This window comes from Callithrix jacchus, chromosome 5, assembly GCF_049354715.1.
Source record: "Callithrix jacchus isolate 240 chromosome 5, calJac240_pri, whole genome shotgun sequence".
Lineage (NCBI taxonomy): Eukaryota > Metazoa > Chordata > Mammalia > Primates > Cebidae > Callithrix > Callithrix jacchus.
The window spans coordinates 143,770,452-143,787,475 of record NC_133506.1 but is presented as its reverse complement, the minus strand read 5'-3'; the positions used below and the strand labels follow the sequence as shown (position 1 = coordinate 143,787,475).

Here is a 17,024-nt window from a genome sequence, read left to right as displayed (position 1 = left end):
GCCAGCATGACAAGGTGAGGCTCTAAGTTATCACCCCCTGCATCCTGTTCTAGGTTTTTCTGGTTTTGCCTGCCCAGCTGCTCCATTTCTGACTGGAGGAGGAGGCGGAGCCACATGTGGTATGCTGGAGCCTGCACATGGCATGGCTCTGTGGCTTGCCCTGCTGCAGTTGGTGGGGGTCATGGAGACTGCAACTCTACAGTGGTAGGAGGTAGGATGGCGGCCGCAGCAGCCAGATGGTAGGAGCCTTATAAGGTGGATTGATGCATTGAGGGCGACAGCACAGGTTGGTGTATTGGCGTTGGTGCTATTGGTGACAGCAGCAGTAAGTCTGGGGGTGAGGAAGGGGGCAGTAGGAGCGCTGCTGGGTCTGCCCGCCCCGGGATGGGTAGGAAGCTGCAGGTGCTGCACTTCAGTCCTTGGTGGCAGTGGTGGAGGCGCCCGTGGCCAAGGGAAGAGTCCTTCCCGTTCTCCTGAAGGGGGTCCTCCTGCTGGTGCCTGAGCCAGGTGTGAGTGGCGTTATTGTCTCATTCTTAACAAAATTTAGGGGGTGACTATTTGTATATCTTTTTGCTTGCTTTTTTGTTGCGGTAGACTTGGACTTTTTCAAACTTCATGAATTGGGTAGGGGGGAAAAAGGCCAGGAGCAATGCACAGATTCAGACCACTACTTCTCTGAATATAGTTATAGATAATAAAATATTTATCTTTGTGGGGATCTGGGACTTACGAAGCTAGTATTAAAAGCTTTATGTTAAAAATGAGAACTTAGGTTTCAGGGGGTCTGTGGACATCCTAGGCTTCTTCAGCGTAGGGTCTCTTTAGCCAGCTTGTTTAAATGTGCTGAAACAGAGAGGATGCGTTTTTTTTTTTGGCTTTACTAAATGTTGGCTAGTTTCACTCAGGGTTTTATTGGAATAAGGTCTGGTGAAATATAAAAACTTTGACGATGAATCATCCTGTTAATGAGATAATAAAGTTGGCCCAGGTAGCCCATTGCATCCTTTTTGGTCTCCTTTCCTTTAAGTTCAGGTTTTTGAAAAAGCATAAACAAACTTGAGCTAATGTTTTGGTTTGGTCTTGAAGCTGTCCTCATAAAAGCTCTAGAAGTCACTGGAAACATGAGGCATGTAGTAGGTGTCCATTAGATTTGTTCATGCCATGAGCTGTCTAGAAGTAGAATATGTTCAACTTTTGTAAAGGGTGGGCCTGCCTCTTGGTAGTTAGGAAAACTTGCTCTAGTGGTTGTTCTATTTTTCACTAGAAGCTCTGCACACAGAGCACTATCTCTTGGCTTGATAGCTGTGTCTCTTGATAGTTTCCAAACAACTTAAAATCCAGGCTGTGTTAACTGCTGACAGGGTGGAGGAAAGACCTTTTACTAGGCCAAGACAACAGCTATCACTGTTTACATTCTCCGTAAAGTTTTAATTATGAAAAAGGATTTGTGAGGCTGGTCAAGCGGTAGCCAATCCGGTGTGCTTTGCAAGACTTTCTGTGTGGTTCTGTCATAAAGAGAACTAAATCAGGATGGGATATGGGCCCAGGACTCCATAGGCCTGTTGTTCAAGCCAGCCTGGCAAACTGGGCAATGGCAAACTTTGCTGCAGCCCCCCATCATGTTTAACATCCGTGGGAGTGTAACCTGTAACCAGGTAGCAATACTCTGTTTTAGGCTCTGACATTTTACAGAGGTGGCCTGGGTTTAATCCCAGCTTAGGGAACGAGTACTTCTGGTTTGAAACCTGTGTGACCTTTGCCATTTGTTGATTCTCTTCCCTTCCATGAACCACCTTGAAGTTGCCTTTCTCTGAGCATCTGGGAGGTTACTTTTGGTACTCAAAAGCCAGAAATACTGGCCACTTGGTGTGACTGAAGTTGGGTATTAAAGGATTTAAAAGGATTTTCTTAGAGTTCTCAGCTTAATTAAAAGTGAATATCAAAGTTATAGGTATATTTAAAAGGCCATTATGTTTTTCTCTTCTTGGATCTTGTTTTGCTGAAAAACGATTTTTCCTCAGTCAACTGAATTATTTTTATCTATTTTGCCTTTCCACTTTTAATGCATACATGAGGCCCTAAGATAATTTCTCATGGCGTGGGATTCCTTGGGAAAAACAGAAAAGGTGCCATGAATTCCATTGTGAGAGAGACCTCTGTTTTCCTCATTGAGCCCCAGGAATTAGAGGAGGATGAATCTCTCTCAAGTATCTGTTCTTGTCTTCCAGCTATACCTGTTTATTAGGTTTTAGAAATTGTATGTTTTCCTAGTCTTACTCTTAGCAGGCTCCACCTAGGGGCCCATAATCCAACTGGGAGATTGGCAAATGAAAAATCTTACAGCTACTGGATCTTCTGTCTGTCTGTGCAGTTAGATATGTGTTGTGTGTGTGATGTCTGTGAAAAGCTCTAATTGACTCAAAGAAGGATAAGCACTAGAATCAAATATTTTTAAAGGGAAAAGAAGTTACAGTACTTTTTGGTTCACGTGACTTTTATCTTTGAGAAATGAAAACAGACTTAAAGATTATCAGCTGGAGTTAAAGGATTGTTTTGAATTAGATAAGATAAAGCTAAAAGTTTAAACAAGTTATGGAAGGTTTCTAAAAAATTAATCTTGCAAAAGAAATTATGTGTGAATATTGACTAAATTCAAAACGGATGTAAAAGGTTTTTTATTTTAGTTTTTTTTTTTGAGACAGTCTCTCTCAGCTCATTGCAACCTCTGCCTCTTGGGTTTCAAGCAATTCTCTTGCTTCAGCGTTCCTAGTAGCTGAGATTAGAGGCATATGCTACCAGAGCAGAAAGCGGACCCTTTCCAGGCAGTAAGTCTGCCGACACCTAGATCTTGGACTTCCCAGTCTCCACAACTGTGAGAAATAAATTTCCGTTGTTTACAAGCCACCAGTTTATGGTATTAGAGCATCCTGAGTGAATTGAGAGGGTTGAGATTTCTGGATTAGTAAATACTATGATATGTTAATGTCATCTATTAGGCAGTTGGACTTAATTCAAGTTTGGATAATTGAGAGTAATAACATTCAAACCAAATACTGTAATAATGCACATTTTATATAAAATATTAGGGCTTTGGCAAGCAAGAGGATAGCTTGAGGCCAGGAGTTCAACAAGAGTCTGGGCAACATAACAAGACTTCCATCTCTGCAAAAATAGAGAAAGAAATTATCCAGGTATGGTGGTCCCTGTAGTCCCAGCTCTTTAGGAGGCTGATGCAAGATGATCTCTTGAGCCCAGGAGTTGGCGACTGCAGTGAGCTATGATACCATCTCTGCACTTCAGCCTGGGAGATAGAGCAAAATCTTTTCTCAAAAAAGATTGTATAGACATAATTTTATTATTAACTAAACACAAATAACTAAATATAAATATGTGTATTTAACAAAACATAAATACATGTAAATGTTTAACATGCAATTTTAAAATTGTAGTTAATAAATTCTTATAACAAACCACAATGGTTAGATAGATTTTTTTTTAAACATACAATTCCTCAAGACTAAACTATATGCCTTTGTCACCAAAGTGAGCTATTACCCAGATTTGCTTTCTGTTTGTTTTCCTTTATATTTTGATTTACCTATGGTTCCCAATAAGGTATCCAACCTAGTAAGTCACTAGATTTTTAATCAACACCTTGTATGTTCCAATCCTTGTCTCCATCACCAGGAACACAAAATTGAAAAGACTCCTCAAGGCATTTGGTCCAATCAGATGCCCCCCATCTAAGTGATTTTGAGCGTCCCTTCTTCCCCTTTGGCCTTTGGCAATGTCTGTAGATGTTTTTGGTTGTCACAAAGGGGGATTAAGAAACGTGTGGTTCTGGCATCTGGTAGTTGGGAGTCCACGGATGCTGCTAAAGATTCAGCTGTGCACAGGACAACCCCCTAGCAAAGAATGATCTGGCTCCAAGTGCACTTAGTGCTGAGATTGAGAAACCTTGCCTAAAGTGAATGATGAACACAGAAACAGATGAGTCTGAAACAAGGGGATAAATACAGTATAAAATGAATCATCTTTTAGTAGACTACCGTTAGTACTATTAGTAGCCCTTCGGTTAGGAGAACAGTGGTTTTTGAAGACACATTCCTTCTTCTATAGGTCCATAGCTACATAAGACACTTTTATCACGGAAAATTTTAAGCATACACACATGAAAGAGTTAATAAACTCATTTTCCACCTTCAGCCATTATCAACTTCATCAATTTTGTTTCATATGTACTCACCCCTCCCACTTTGGTAGATTATTCTAAAACAAACCTGCACGACGTATACTTTAATTTGTAACTACTTGACATGTATACCTCAGTGATATTCTTTTTAAAAATAGAACTCTTTATTTTTAATCACATCAAAGACATCCTTAATCCATGGATACATTCTTTACATGACAAAAGCAAGAACAAAAACAAAAGACTCCATAGGTTTTTTTTTTTGTTAATGTTATTAAGAGACCTGTCCCACCTCCTTCCCTGTATCTTTATCTTACAAGCAGGCGAGGTGTTGAAATCTTTCCTGTTTTGTGTGCCTTGTTGATTGGTACCACATCTGTCAGAGGACTCCATTCTGACTGATGCTAACCTGGGCAGTGATTTAACCTGCACACTTTGCTGATTTTTGTATGATAGTGGTTTGGACCGCTGTGTGTTTCAGTGTGCCTGGGAGTTTCGTTTGACTTGGCCCCAGCCTGTGTACTGACTGCTCACTCCGCACCCTGACACCAGGTTTTCCCTAGATACTTGATTTTTTTTTTTAACTGGCAGGTCCCAGGTGATAGTTTTCTCTGTCTTTGTACCAGTTTATTCTAACAGCAGACTTTTTCTTTGGAGACTGACATTCCTTACAGAATGGTGGCAACTGCTCTGATAGCTTTTTAAGGGCCAACTTTGACCACCATTTTAGAAAGCAATTTTGTTCTTGAAAGATGGTCAGAAACAAATGGGGGAAAAAAAACAAGCAGCAAACAAATGTATTAAGAATATGCAAACAACTCGGAACAAAACTGAATCCAAAAGTTTATTTACCAGGATCAGAAACACAAACTGTCTTTTTACTAGAAATGAATTCCCAGGATAGATAAAAAGTCTTTTATAGTTCCAGACAAGATACGAGAGCCTTTACTACAGTGACTTAACCCACTCAGGTCCTAAATAAGCTCAACAGACAGCTGCTATCGAAGGAAGGAAGCTTAACCTGAGAGTTGATGTACCTGGAGAGGAAAAAAAAGGCAATGACTGGAAGTGTAGTGCACGAAAAGCTCAATTGTGTGTACCTCACCTTGTCCCAAAGGTTGCTAGTCTCTTCCAAAGGTAACCTTGTTCCATCCCACTTCTGACCACAGAGTATGTCAACCTAAAAAAAAGACATTTGAGAAACTTATTTCTAGATGTGTTGAATTTATTCAGGAATGGAAAAAATGGTTTATCAGATATTCATGGAATGGCAAACCAGAAGTGCTTCTGCTGAAAGGAAATGGGAAGCTTTTGTTAGCAAAAAGAGAGGTTTATGTAACCTGCTTAGGAGCAGAGTTAATTGGTTCTAAAGACTTAAGTCAGAGTTGTCATCAGTTTATTGGTGGAGATGCTGTTATTGGGCAAGTTTTCCTTAGAGTATCTTTTTGGGATTGCTACAGCCCTAAAGAGTGTCTAGTGATGTACTTTTTTAGTTAAATGAGATATATTATTACAGTTAATTAATTTTACCTACTTCCTTTTACTTTTCTTTCCTTTTTTTCCGACAGAAACTTGCTCTGTTTCCCAGGCTGGAGAGCAGTGGCACAATCTCAGCTCATTGCAACCTCTGCCTCCTGAGTTCAAGTGATTCTCCTGCCTCAGCCTCCTGAGTAGCTAGGATTACAGGCATATACCACCACACTCAGCTAATTTTTGTGTTTTTAGTAGAGACATGGTTTCACCATGTTAGCCAGGTTGGTCTTGAACTCCTGACCTTAAATGATCTGCCCACCTTGGCCTCCTAAAGTATTGGGATTATAGGCATGAGCCACTGTGCCCAGCCTAGTGATACACTTCCTACAGTCATTTGTCATTTGAAACAAATTGGAAAGGTGAAAAAGCTTGGTAAGTGGGTGCCTCAGGAGCTGACTGAAAATTTTTTTTTAAATCGCCATTTTGAAGTGTCGTTCTTTTTCATTCTATCCAACAATGATGAATCATTTCTTGATTGGATCGAGACATGGCGAAAAGTGAATTTTATACGACAACCAGTGATGAGCAGCTCAGTGGTTGGACCAAGAAGACGCTCCAAGGCACTTCCCAAAGCGAAACTTGCACCAAAAAAGGTCATGGTCACTGTTGGATGATTATCTGCTGGTCTGATCCACTGCAGCTTTCTGAATCCCAGTGAAACCATTACATCTGAGAAGTATTCTCACCAAATTGATGAGATGCACTGAGAACTCCCAGTGCCTGCAGCCAGCATTGGTCAGCAGAAAGAGCCCAATTCTCCTTGACAGCACCTAACCACACATCACACAAATACTTCAAAAGTTGAATGAATTGGGTAACAAAGTTTTGCTTCATCTGCCATATTCACCTGACCTCTTGCCAACTGACTACCACTTCTTCAAGCATCTTGACAGTTTTTTTGCAGGGAAAACACTTTCACAACCAGTAGGATACAGAAAATGCTTTTCAAGAGTTTCTTGAATCCTGAAGCATGAATTTTTACACTACTGGATTAAACAAACTTATTTCTCTTTGACAAAAATGTGTTGGTTTTAATGGTTCCCATTTTGATTAATAAAGATATGTTTGAGTCTAGTTATGATTTAAAATTCACAGTCGAAACCGCAGTTACTTTTGCACCAACCTAGAAATACATGTATATGTGTGAAACATGCCAGATTTGCAAGGGAGGAGATGTGTGACAGATGTGAAGGGATTTCTTGGGAGGTTTTAGGAAGCTTTTGGAAGCAGTTCTTATCTTAGACATGCAAGCATGAGCCCCCTCTTTCGTGCATTGTCAGCCCTGTTTTGTTAGGGTCTGACAAGAGTGATTTCATCCTGGTATGTGCAATTCTCACAGCTTGTATAGATAAAATTTTGCAACTGTGCAAATATTTCTGCAGAGTAAACATCTAGGAATAGAAGAGGTAGTTCAAAAAGTAAACACGTGAAATTCTAATAGCTATTGTCAGCAGCCCTCCTTAGTGCTGGTACTAATTACACTTCTAAAAGCTGTGTGTGATAGGAGCTGTTTTCTCTCAGCCTCCCCAGAAATACTCTGTGTTTTTCAGTTTTCCTACTTGATAAGTGAGCAGTGATTTCTTAGTATTGTTTTAATTTGAATTTGTTATGAGAAAAGTTGAGCATCTTTTCTCATGGTTAAAATGCTGTTAGGTTTTCTTTTTTGTTAACTGTTCTGCTGATTTTTTTTTTTTTGTCTTTTTGTTTTTTTCCTTTTTGTGGAGAACGGGGTCTTGCTATATTGCCCAGGCAGGTCTCGAACTCCTGGGGCTCAACCTGTCCTCCCGATTCTGCCTCCCTAAGAGCTGGGATTACAGGTGTGAGCCACAGTACCCGGCAATTATTTATAGTGTTTTCATCATATAGGCTTAATTTTTTGTTTTGTTTTTGAATCAGGGTCTCATTCTGTTGCCCAGGATGGAGTGTAGTGGCACAATCATTGCTCATTGTAACCGTCTCCCAGGCTCAAGTAAATCCTCCCACCTCAGCCTCTCAAGCAGCTGGGAATATAGGTTTGTGCCACCATGCCCAGCTAATTTTTATATTTTTTGTTTGTAGTTAATGGGGTTTTACCACATTGCCCAGGCTAATCTCGAAATCCTGGGTTCAAGTGTTTTGCCTGTCTCAACCTCTCAAAGTGCTGGGATTATAGATGTGAGCCACTGTTCCCAGCCAACAATTTTTACAGCTTCTGGATTTGTGTTATACTGTTGGCCCTTTGTATCTGTGAGTTCTGCATCCAAACCATGGATTGAAAAGATTCCAAAAAGTCAAACAATAAAAATGCAAATTTTACAACAATACATTAAAAACTATTTCATAGTTCTTATACCGTATGAGGTATTAGAAGCAATGCTTATAAGTATAGAGATAATTCAATGTTCACAGGTTAATGCAAATACTGCACCATTTTATATAAGAGATTTGAGCATCCATGGACTTCAGTATCTGAGGGGAGGTCCTGGAACAACTGCCATGTACACAGGGGAGCTACTGTAATCAGGAAGGCTTTTCCCATTTTCTGTGGTTTGAATGTATCTCTCAAAGTTCATATGTTGGAAACTTAATCCCCAGTGCAAGTGTTGAGAGGTGGGACTTCCAAGAGGGTGATCAGGTCATGATGACGCTGCCCTCATGAATGGATTAATGTTGTTATTTTGGGATGAGTTCCTGACAAATAGATGAGTTCAGCCTCCTTCTCCCTTACTCTCATGTGTGCTCTTGTGCCCTTCTGTCCTTCCACCATGGGATGGTAGAATAAAAAGTTCCTAGCCAGATACCACCCGGTGAACTTGGATTTCCAAGCCTCCAGAAGCATGAGCCAAATACATTTGTTTGTTATCACTCAGTCTCAACTGGGTGCAGTGGCTCATGCCTGTAATCCCAACACTTTGGGAGGCCGAGGCGGATGAATCACCTCAGGTCAGGGGTTTGAGACCAGCTTGACCAATATGGTGAAACCATTGTCTCTACTAAAAATACAAAAAGTAGCTCAGTGTGGTGGTGTGCTCCTGCAGCCCCAGCTACTCAGGAGAATTGCTTGTACCTGTATGGAGGGGAGATTACAGTGAGTTGAGATGGTGCCACTGCACTCTAGCCATCTCTACAAAAAATACAAAAATAGCCAGGTGTCCGTATGTGCCTGTAATCCCAACTACTTGGGAGGCTGAGGCAGGAGAATCGCTTGAGCCCAGAGGGTCGAGGTTCAGTGAGCCAAGAGAGCGCCACTTCACTGCAGCCTGGGCAACAGAGAAGATCTGTCTCTATAAAAAGAAAAGGTAAATGTGTTTTTCATGAGATAAACTTCCAACCTGTTTTTCAAAATAGATATTAATTACAGTGTAATTAACCGCTAGCAATAGATGAGTATTCCAGTCGTTTCACCTCCCAGCACTTTGGGAGGCCCAGGAGGGTGGATTGCTTGAGTTCAAGAGTTGCCTAGCCTGAGCAACATAGAGAGACCTCATCTCTATTCTTTAAAAAATTAAAAAGAAAAAAGTTACTTATCGGCCATTTACATATATTCTCTTGTGAAGTGTTTGTTTAAATCTTTTGTCCATTTTGTTATTGAGTTGTCTTATTGGTAAATTGTAGTAGTTCTTTATGTATGAAAGACACAGGGCCTTTGTTGGATACATGTTTTGCAAACTTCTGTTTTATTTTCTGAAGAGGGTCCTTCGAAGAGCAAAAGATTTTTATTTTAATAAAATTTATTTTATTAATATTTTTGTTTCATGCCTCTGTCTTAATAAGAAACTTTTTCCTAACCTAATATCACAAATATATCCTGCTATTTTTTTCTGACTTACGATTTTAGCATTTATGTCTGTGTCCCATTTTGAGTTAATTTAAGATAAGGGTTCAGACTCATTTTTTTCTCCCCAGTATGGAAATTATTCCAGTGCTGTTTGTTGAAAACAGTATCCTGTCATTCACTTAATTACTGTGGTGCTTTAATAAAGATCAGTTAACTATGCATATGTGGGTCTACCTCTGGACTGTTCTCTGTCCCACTGGTTGGTGTGCCTTTCCTTATCCCCATACCACACTCTCTTGATTACTGCAGTGTTATAGTCTGTCTTCATATTGGGTAGTTTAAGTCCTCTAACTTTGTCTTTTTAAAACTGTTCAGCTGTTTTAGATCCTTTTTATTTTCATGACAAGTTTGTAATTACTTGTCAATTTTTAAAAGAATGTGCTTGCTGTAATATTTATTAAAATTGCCATCAACTCTTTTATAGATTCAGGAAAAATGAATATCTTAATGTTATTGAGTCTTCCAGTTCATAAACAGGACCCATCTCTCCATTTATTTAGGCCTTTTAAAATGTCTTTTATTCCTGGATATGTTTATGCTATTTTGAATGTATTTGGGTTTTTTCTTTTTTATTTCTGTATGCTTTTGGGGAACAGATGGTGTTTGGTTACATGAATAAGTTCTTTAGTGGTGATTTCTGAGATTGTGGTGCACCTATCATCTGAGCAGTCTACACTGTACCAAATTCGTCTTTTATCGCTCGCCACCCACCCTTTCCTTCCAAGCCCCTAAAGTCCATTCTTAAGACTTTGTATCCTCATAGCTTAGCTTCCACTTATGAGTGAGTACATATCCTTTTGTTTTTCAAATGTCATTTTTTTCCATTTTTTGTTATTGATACACAGAAATAAAAATAATTCAAGACCAGTCTGGGCAACATAAGGAGACCCTATATCTACAAAAAAAATTTTTTTTAATTAGCTAGGCTTGGTGGTGTGTGCCTGTGGTCTTAGTTACTGAGGAGGCTGAGTGAGAGGATCACTTGAGCCCAGGAAGTCAAGCCTGCTGTAGCCTTGGTCGGGCCACTGCAGTCCAGCCTGAGTAACAGAGTGAGACACTGTCTCATGACGATCATAATAATTTGTTATAGGACAATCTAGGTCTTTTGGGTTTTTTTAAGTCTGTTTTTATAATTTCTGTTTTTCAAAGAATCTTTTTTATCTAAATCATTGAATTTTTTGGCATAGTGTTGCTCACAATATTTCCTTATTTTTCTTCTGATAACTAATTTCTGATATTGACAATTTTTTCTTCTTTTTCTTTTTTTTTTTTTTCCAAGACAGAGTACAGTACAGTAGCACGCTGTGCTCACTGAATCTGTCACCCAGGTTGGAGTGCAGTGGTGCAATCTTAGCTCACTGCATCCTTCACCTCCTGGGTTCAAGAGATTCTCTTGTCTCAGTCTCTGGAGTAGCTGGGATTATAGGCATGCATCACCATGCCCAGCTACTCTTTTTATTTTTAGTAGAGATGGGGTTTACCATATTGACCAGGCTGGTATTGAACTCTTGACTTCAAGTAATCCACCCACCTTGGCCTCCCAAAGCGCTAGGATTACAGGCATGAGCCATGGCGCACCCAGCCTGTGGCCGTTCATTTTTAACTGACCAGTTTTGCTAAAGGTTTATCAATTTTGTTGGGATTTTCAGAGAGCAAGCTTTTAATTACATTTACTTTTCTTTTTAGTGTGTCCATTTTCTATTTCATTGATTTCCACTGTTATCTTTATTATTTCTTTCCTTCTACTTACTTTGGGTTTGTGTCATTATGAGATGATCTTGTTTATCTCTAGCACCACTTGTTAAAATCTGTGTTTATGATATTGCAGCTACTCCAGCTTTCTCATGCTTTCTTATGTTTCCATGGTATGTCTTTTTTCATTCTTTCAACTCATTTGTACTTTTGCATTTAAGCAGCATCTTTTGTAGACAGCACATAGGTAGGTCTTTTTTTTTTAAAATACATTTCACCAGCTAATCCCTGTCTTTTGGAGTATTTCATCTATTTATATATGTTTTTTAGAGATGGAGTCTCTGTCACCCAGGCTGGAGTGCTGTTGACATGTCTCCTTACATTCTCTATTTGTCTTTTTTTGTTTTGTTTTTTTTTTCGTTTTTAGACAGGTCTCATTTTGTAGAGTAGTGCAGTGGCACAGTCACAGCACACTGCAACCTCAACCACCTGGGCTCAAGCAGTCTTCTTACCTCAGCCGCTGGAGTAGCTGGAGTACAAGCATGCCGACTAATTTAAAAAAATTTTTTTTTTTTTTTTAGAGATGAGGTCTTGCTGTGTTGCCCAGACTGCTCTTGAACTCCTGGCTTCAAGTGATCCTTTCACCTTGGCCTCCAAAATGCTGGGATTATAGGCATGAAGCACCATGCCCAGCCCTCTATTTTTCAATTGAATACTTTCTGTTGGTCTATCTTCAAGTTCACTCATGAATTCTGTCACCTACATTATGCTACTCAGCCCACACAGTAATCTTTTATACACTGTTGTTTTCTAATTTCCATTGTTTCTAATAGTTTAACAGTTGATTCTCTTATCATTTTCCATTAGTGATAGTTTTACCATCTGCTGTGGTTTGGATGTATCTGCCAAAGTTTGTGTGTTGGAAACTTGATCTCCACTCTAGTCAGGATTTTTTTGAAATTTCCCTTTGCTCAGTTCAGGCATTAAGAAGTGTGTGTGTGTGTGTGTGTGTGCGTGTGTGTGTGTGTGTACACGTCCGTCCTTGCATGAGGGTGAAGGAAGAAATTGAACAGGAATCCTATATTTGCTTGTCTGTGTCCCACTTTTTCCCTCATCTTATTCGCCTCCTAGTGATCCCTCCCAGACCTAATACCTCAATTCTTTTCCGCTGATCCTCAAGCTTGGAAGATTCAAAGGAGATGGGAAATGACCCCGCCTTCTTATGAATATGCAACATAAGGGGCTGGGAGAAGCAGGAGGAAAAGCTCTGCAAAAAAATCCACCCCAGGTCTGCCTGCCTGGGCTCAGCCTGGGGCGCCCCCATCCTCCCCACCTCCTTTCAAGAGCAGCAAACAATAGCACAACCCCAGCTCTGGAAGCCGAGCTGGCTGCCGAGGGTGACGCGGAACTGCTGATCTCCAAGGAAACGCGGCATCCGGACAGCTCTCCAGAGCGGGTCTGAGCTCTGCTGGGCCGGGAGCCGGAGACGGATTCGCAGCAGTCCCGGACCCAGAGGCTGGGAGGTCCTGCCCTGGCGCAGCAAAGGAGGAGGGCGCAGGGCACGGGGGCGGCACGCACCCGTTTCCCATCGGCTTCTCCGTGACCTTCCCTCCCACTTTCAACTCGGAGCGGGATGCTGGGATCCCTTCAAGGACCCTCTGCAGACGTGGGAGGGATGCTGAGACAGGCAAGTGGGGTTTCTCTAGCTATTGTCACCCCGCCGCACTTTTGTAGTAGAACCAAGCAGATCTTGGTCGAAACCCTGTGTTCGTGGAACCTTTTTTTTCCTGAAATGGGGGTGAAAGTTGATGATCAACGGCTCCGGCTAGGAGAAGGTGACAGAGTGGTAGGTGCGGTAAGGTTAGAAAAGTTGCCGTGGCCCCAGCAGGGCGCCCTGGGCAGTGCTAGCACAAAGCCAGCTCTGCGGCGGTCGCGTTGCCATGGCTGCGGGGCGGTGCTGAACAGCGGTGCGGCGGCGTTGCCGGGCGACGGAGAGGCCGCGGGGGAAGCCGGGAATCTCCCCGCGCCTGGTGTCCCGTCGGGAGCTCCCAGTCTGATACTCCGCGGACACCTGTGTCTCTCGATTTCGATTCACAGTCCTCTGGCAGCCACTGTCACTTGGTTAGGGAGTCAGGTGTCTGCGCTATCACCTACTTAATGCTTTAATGCTCTGCTTTCGAAAAATACTTGTGGTGTGATGGAAGACATGAAAAAGTATACTCCTACTTAAAGTTTTTTTTGTTTTTGTTTTTGTTTTGGAGACAGAGTACAGTTCAGTAGCGCACTGTGCTCACTGCAACCTCAGCCTCCCGGATTCAAGCGATTCCCTGGCCTCAGCCTCCCGAGTAGCTGGAATTTCAGGCCCCCGCCATTACGTCCGGCTAATTTTTGTATGTTCAATAGAGACGGGGTTTCACCATGTTGGCCAGGCTGGTCTCAAACTCCTGACCTCAGATGATCCGCCCGCTTAGGCCTCCTAAAGTGCTGAGATTACAACCATGAGCCACCGCTCCCAGCCAACCAAGTTTTTTAAACAATATATTCTGTTTCCTCGTTTTTAAGGTAGCGTCTATTGACAGGGGTTCCTTAATTATTATTTAAAAAATGAAGTACAGAACCAGGTTTGTATCTACATCTACAAAACAAATTGTTCCTTTCAAATATACTAACCAAAAATATTTGCAAAAGAAAAATATATAAAACAGGTAGCAGTACTACAAATTAGGCGCAGTACTAAAAATGCAGACAGTTCTACTGTTGGATCTTAAAATGCTTTAGAAAGATGTGACTTTCACAAAGGACTAGAGAATCAGCCTTATTTTATTTATATGGGTATTTTCTTACATGTAGATGTGCCAGGGAACTTTGTCTTACTATGTCAAAGATTACTTGTTTTAGCCGTACACTACAGGAAAAAAAAATGGCAAGGAGTTTGACCTTTTTCAGAGCAGTTTTTTGTAGCTACAGTAGTACTTCCATTTTACAAATTATCTGTTATTAGTTTACTCAGATAATTCATTCATCAAACATTTATTGAGGCTTTACTATGTGTTATGTACAGTGCTAGACTTGAGAGCAGAAAAGTAAGTGGTGAGAGGAACAAATAAAGTTGAATTAGAAAAATTCACAGTTTAGGGAGCTGGAAATGCTAGGAAGCAGTTGTAAACCACGATGATACATTCTCATCCTGAAATGCCACCAGGACAGCCCCTGCTACTGGCCTGGAGCTGAGCTTAGAGCTTCCTTTGAGTTGTGGGTTTTGCTCTTTCAAGGCAGGCATTATTGGACCCATTTAAAACAGGAGGAGGCCGGCACTCAGAAGTGCAGTGATGAGCCCCATGTCTCACAGCCAGTCAGGCTCAAGATACAAAAGCAACTGCTATGACATGCACTTTTCCACTCTTTGATCATTAAGTCGTGACTACCTAAATGACCATATTTTAATCACTCATAATGGTATGTGTGAATTTCTTAAAAACAGTAACTATAGTGCAATTTTCCTTTCCATCAGTTGTTTCTAAAATCACATATTTCTAAAATCAGACAGAAATTGTATTCTGAAGACGATGTGTTTTTCCAACTGGAATGTTGCCATTGTCAATATTTTTTCAAGGGGTTCCTGGGAAGTAAATGAGACAATTAAAATATGGTTATTCATGATTTTAAAACATTTAAAGGCATTTGTGTTTTAAAGTACTGTAATAAATCACTGTAGGAGTAGATTTGTTTAAAGCAAAATACACTAGTTATTTTAAGTTTTTATTAACTTTTTAAATGGCTGATTTCTTAGTTTCCACTTGCAGCCGCATTAGAGTAGTCAGAGGAAAAATTTCTATCTGGAAGGTTGTCCTAGAAAGTTCAGGTATGGACCTGGCTGGTCCTGCATGGAGACTTAGCTGTGCATTTTCCACTGCAGCCTGGAAAGCCTCTTTGAACTAATTTTATAACTGATTTTACTGTTAAAATTATTTTTTGAAATACATTGCAGAACTCCTGAAGGCAAGAACCAGATCTTTTGTGTCTTTAGAATTCTCTTTCTAATACCAAATACTTCTTCATAAAAACTGGCAGAAAAAAAAAATAGACTTCACTGGGCTGATGAAAACTAGAATAGAAATAATACTTTTATATATACTATTCTGAGTCACAGAAGTTTTATTTGCTGACTTTTGTTTTGATTAAACTACACTGTGAAATGCTAGGAAGTACCTATTTCATAGGTAGAAAAACTGAATTGTGTTGATTAGCATATGAAGTATTTTCCAATGCATTATCTTCATTGAGCCTTACAACAACATTCAAGAATACACATCACCATTTTTTAAAATATGTGAGGAGACAGAAGCTCAGAGAAGTTGAGTGAATCAGGGTCACCCAGAAAGGAAGAGGTACATCTTCTGATCATGTTACATGGTTTTTATTCTGCCATTGCAAACCAGATGCACTTGTGAGCTTTGGGAGGCTGGGTCTCTCACCAGCCCTGGGGTGCTCAGTGCAAGATGCCTTCTCTCCCTCTCACTTCCCCAAGGTGGCTCCTCTGTCTGGGAAGATGAGAGAAACGCTTTTAAAAGAGAACGAGGCAGGGCAAGTGGAAGGAGCTGGAGAGGGGCTCCCTGGAGCAAAAGGAAGTAAGGGTGAGAAAGAAGACTCAAGTGAAGTTGATCAAAAACCAGCCACTGTTGAAAAATAGGAGTGACGGGATGAGAGAGAGCGTCTTTGTTCCAGCTGCCATCACAAAATTCCACAGCCTGGGGATTTAAACAAAAGACTTTGATTGTGTCCTGGTGCTGGGTGCTGGGAATCTCACATCAAGGAGTCTACAGGGATGGTTTCTTCTGAGACCTTGCTCCTTGGCTCAAAAACAGCTGCCTTTTTACTGCTAGCCTCACAGGGTCATCCCTCTGTATTATCTGTGTCCTGATCTCTGCTTGTAAGGACACCAGTCATATTGGATTAGAGCCCACCCATATGACCTCATTATACCTTAATTACAGCTATGAAGGCCCTCTCTCCAAATACAGTCCCATTCTGAGGTACTGGGGTCAGGACTTCAGGTGAATTTTGAGTCGGTAGCAGAGAATTGAAAAGGTGACACTGACCCATGACTTTGAAGATGAGACCTGGTGACCTGTTTCAATTGCTTTGTTATTCTCATTAGTGTTCTCTCATAGCACAAATAAATGGTTGAACAAATAGTGGCCATTTATTTTTACATTAGTATATTCTGTTGGTTGATTTTTTAAAATTTCAGAACTGAATTCTTTATTTAGCTTGCTTCATAATCTATTCTCACTCTCATCTCTGCAGGGCCAGCTTCAAACCTTGTCAGGCTCTGACAAGGGAAGATGAACCCTAGTTCTAGCTAGAGGTGACCTGTCTGTCTGCATTTTTTTGAGCTGTGGAGTGTTCAGAGTCATATTCGCTGCCTGTGCAGCACCACAGGCCTGATGAAAATGAAATGGCAGCATCGTGCAGATGGCGAACCCTAGGTCTTGGCCATGAAGGTAAGTTAGGACAACCTTCCACCTGCATGGCATTCTCCATGCTTATTTCTAACAAAATACCTGTGGCAGAGTATTTCAGACTGTTTGTGAAGGGCAGCTGGTAGAATTTGAAAGTTTTCTCTGAGGCATTGAGCAACTAACAAGGGTGTAATTGGAATGTGTGGCAAAGACTCAAGTTGTTAAAATATTTGGTCATAAAATAACAGGGTCTGGAGCAAAGCCTGCAGGTCTTGTGGTCAGTACCTTGCCCTTGGATGGACTACACAGTACCTGCTTTGTAAAGGTG

The 17,024-nt window shown here is 41.0% G+C and overlaps 1 protein-coding gene and 1 long non-coding RNA gene across 6 annotated transcripts in view; one reads left to right on the top strand and one right to left on the bottom strand.

The window, feature by feature from the left end:
- The window catches only part of SPATA13 (spermatogenesis associated 13), a 326,284-nt gene that overhangs the window by 1,083 nt on the left and 308,177 nt on the right, over nt 1-17,024 (top strand). For 3 of the 5 annotated variants that reach the window (XM_078375182.1, XM_078375178.1, XM_078375179.1), the window contains exons 1-2: nt 12,684-12,921; nt 16,542-16,738. In XM_078375182.1, coding sequence (XP_078231308.1) covers nt 16,733-16,738 — 6 coding nt within the window. In that variant the 5' untranslated portion in view covers nt 12,684-12,921; nt 16,542-16,732. Of the gene's footprint in view, nt 1-12,683; nt 13,856-16,541; nt 16,739-17,024 lie in introns of those variants that run through there. The other 2 variants (XM_035302347.3, XM_035302346.3) reach the window with 2 other exon arrangements.
- LOC128931992 (uncharacterized) lies at nt 3,060-13,197 on the bottom strand. The gene is made up of 3 exons (XR_013536160.1): nt 12,388-13,197; nt 5,298-5,372; nt 3,060-3,301 (listed from the first exon to the last, which is right to left on the bottom strand). It is a non-coding gene; the product is annotated as an uncharacterized LOC128931992 (long non-coding RNA).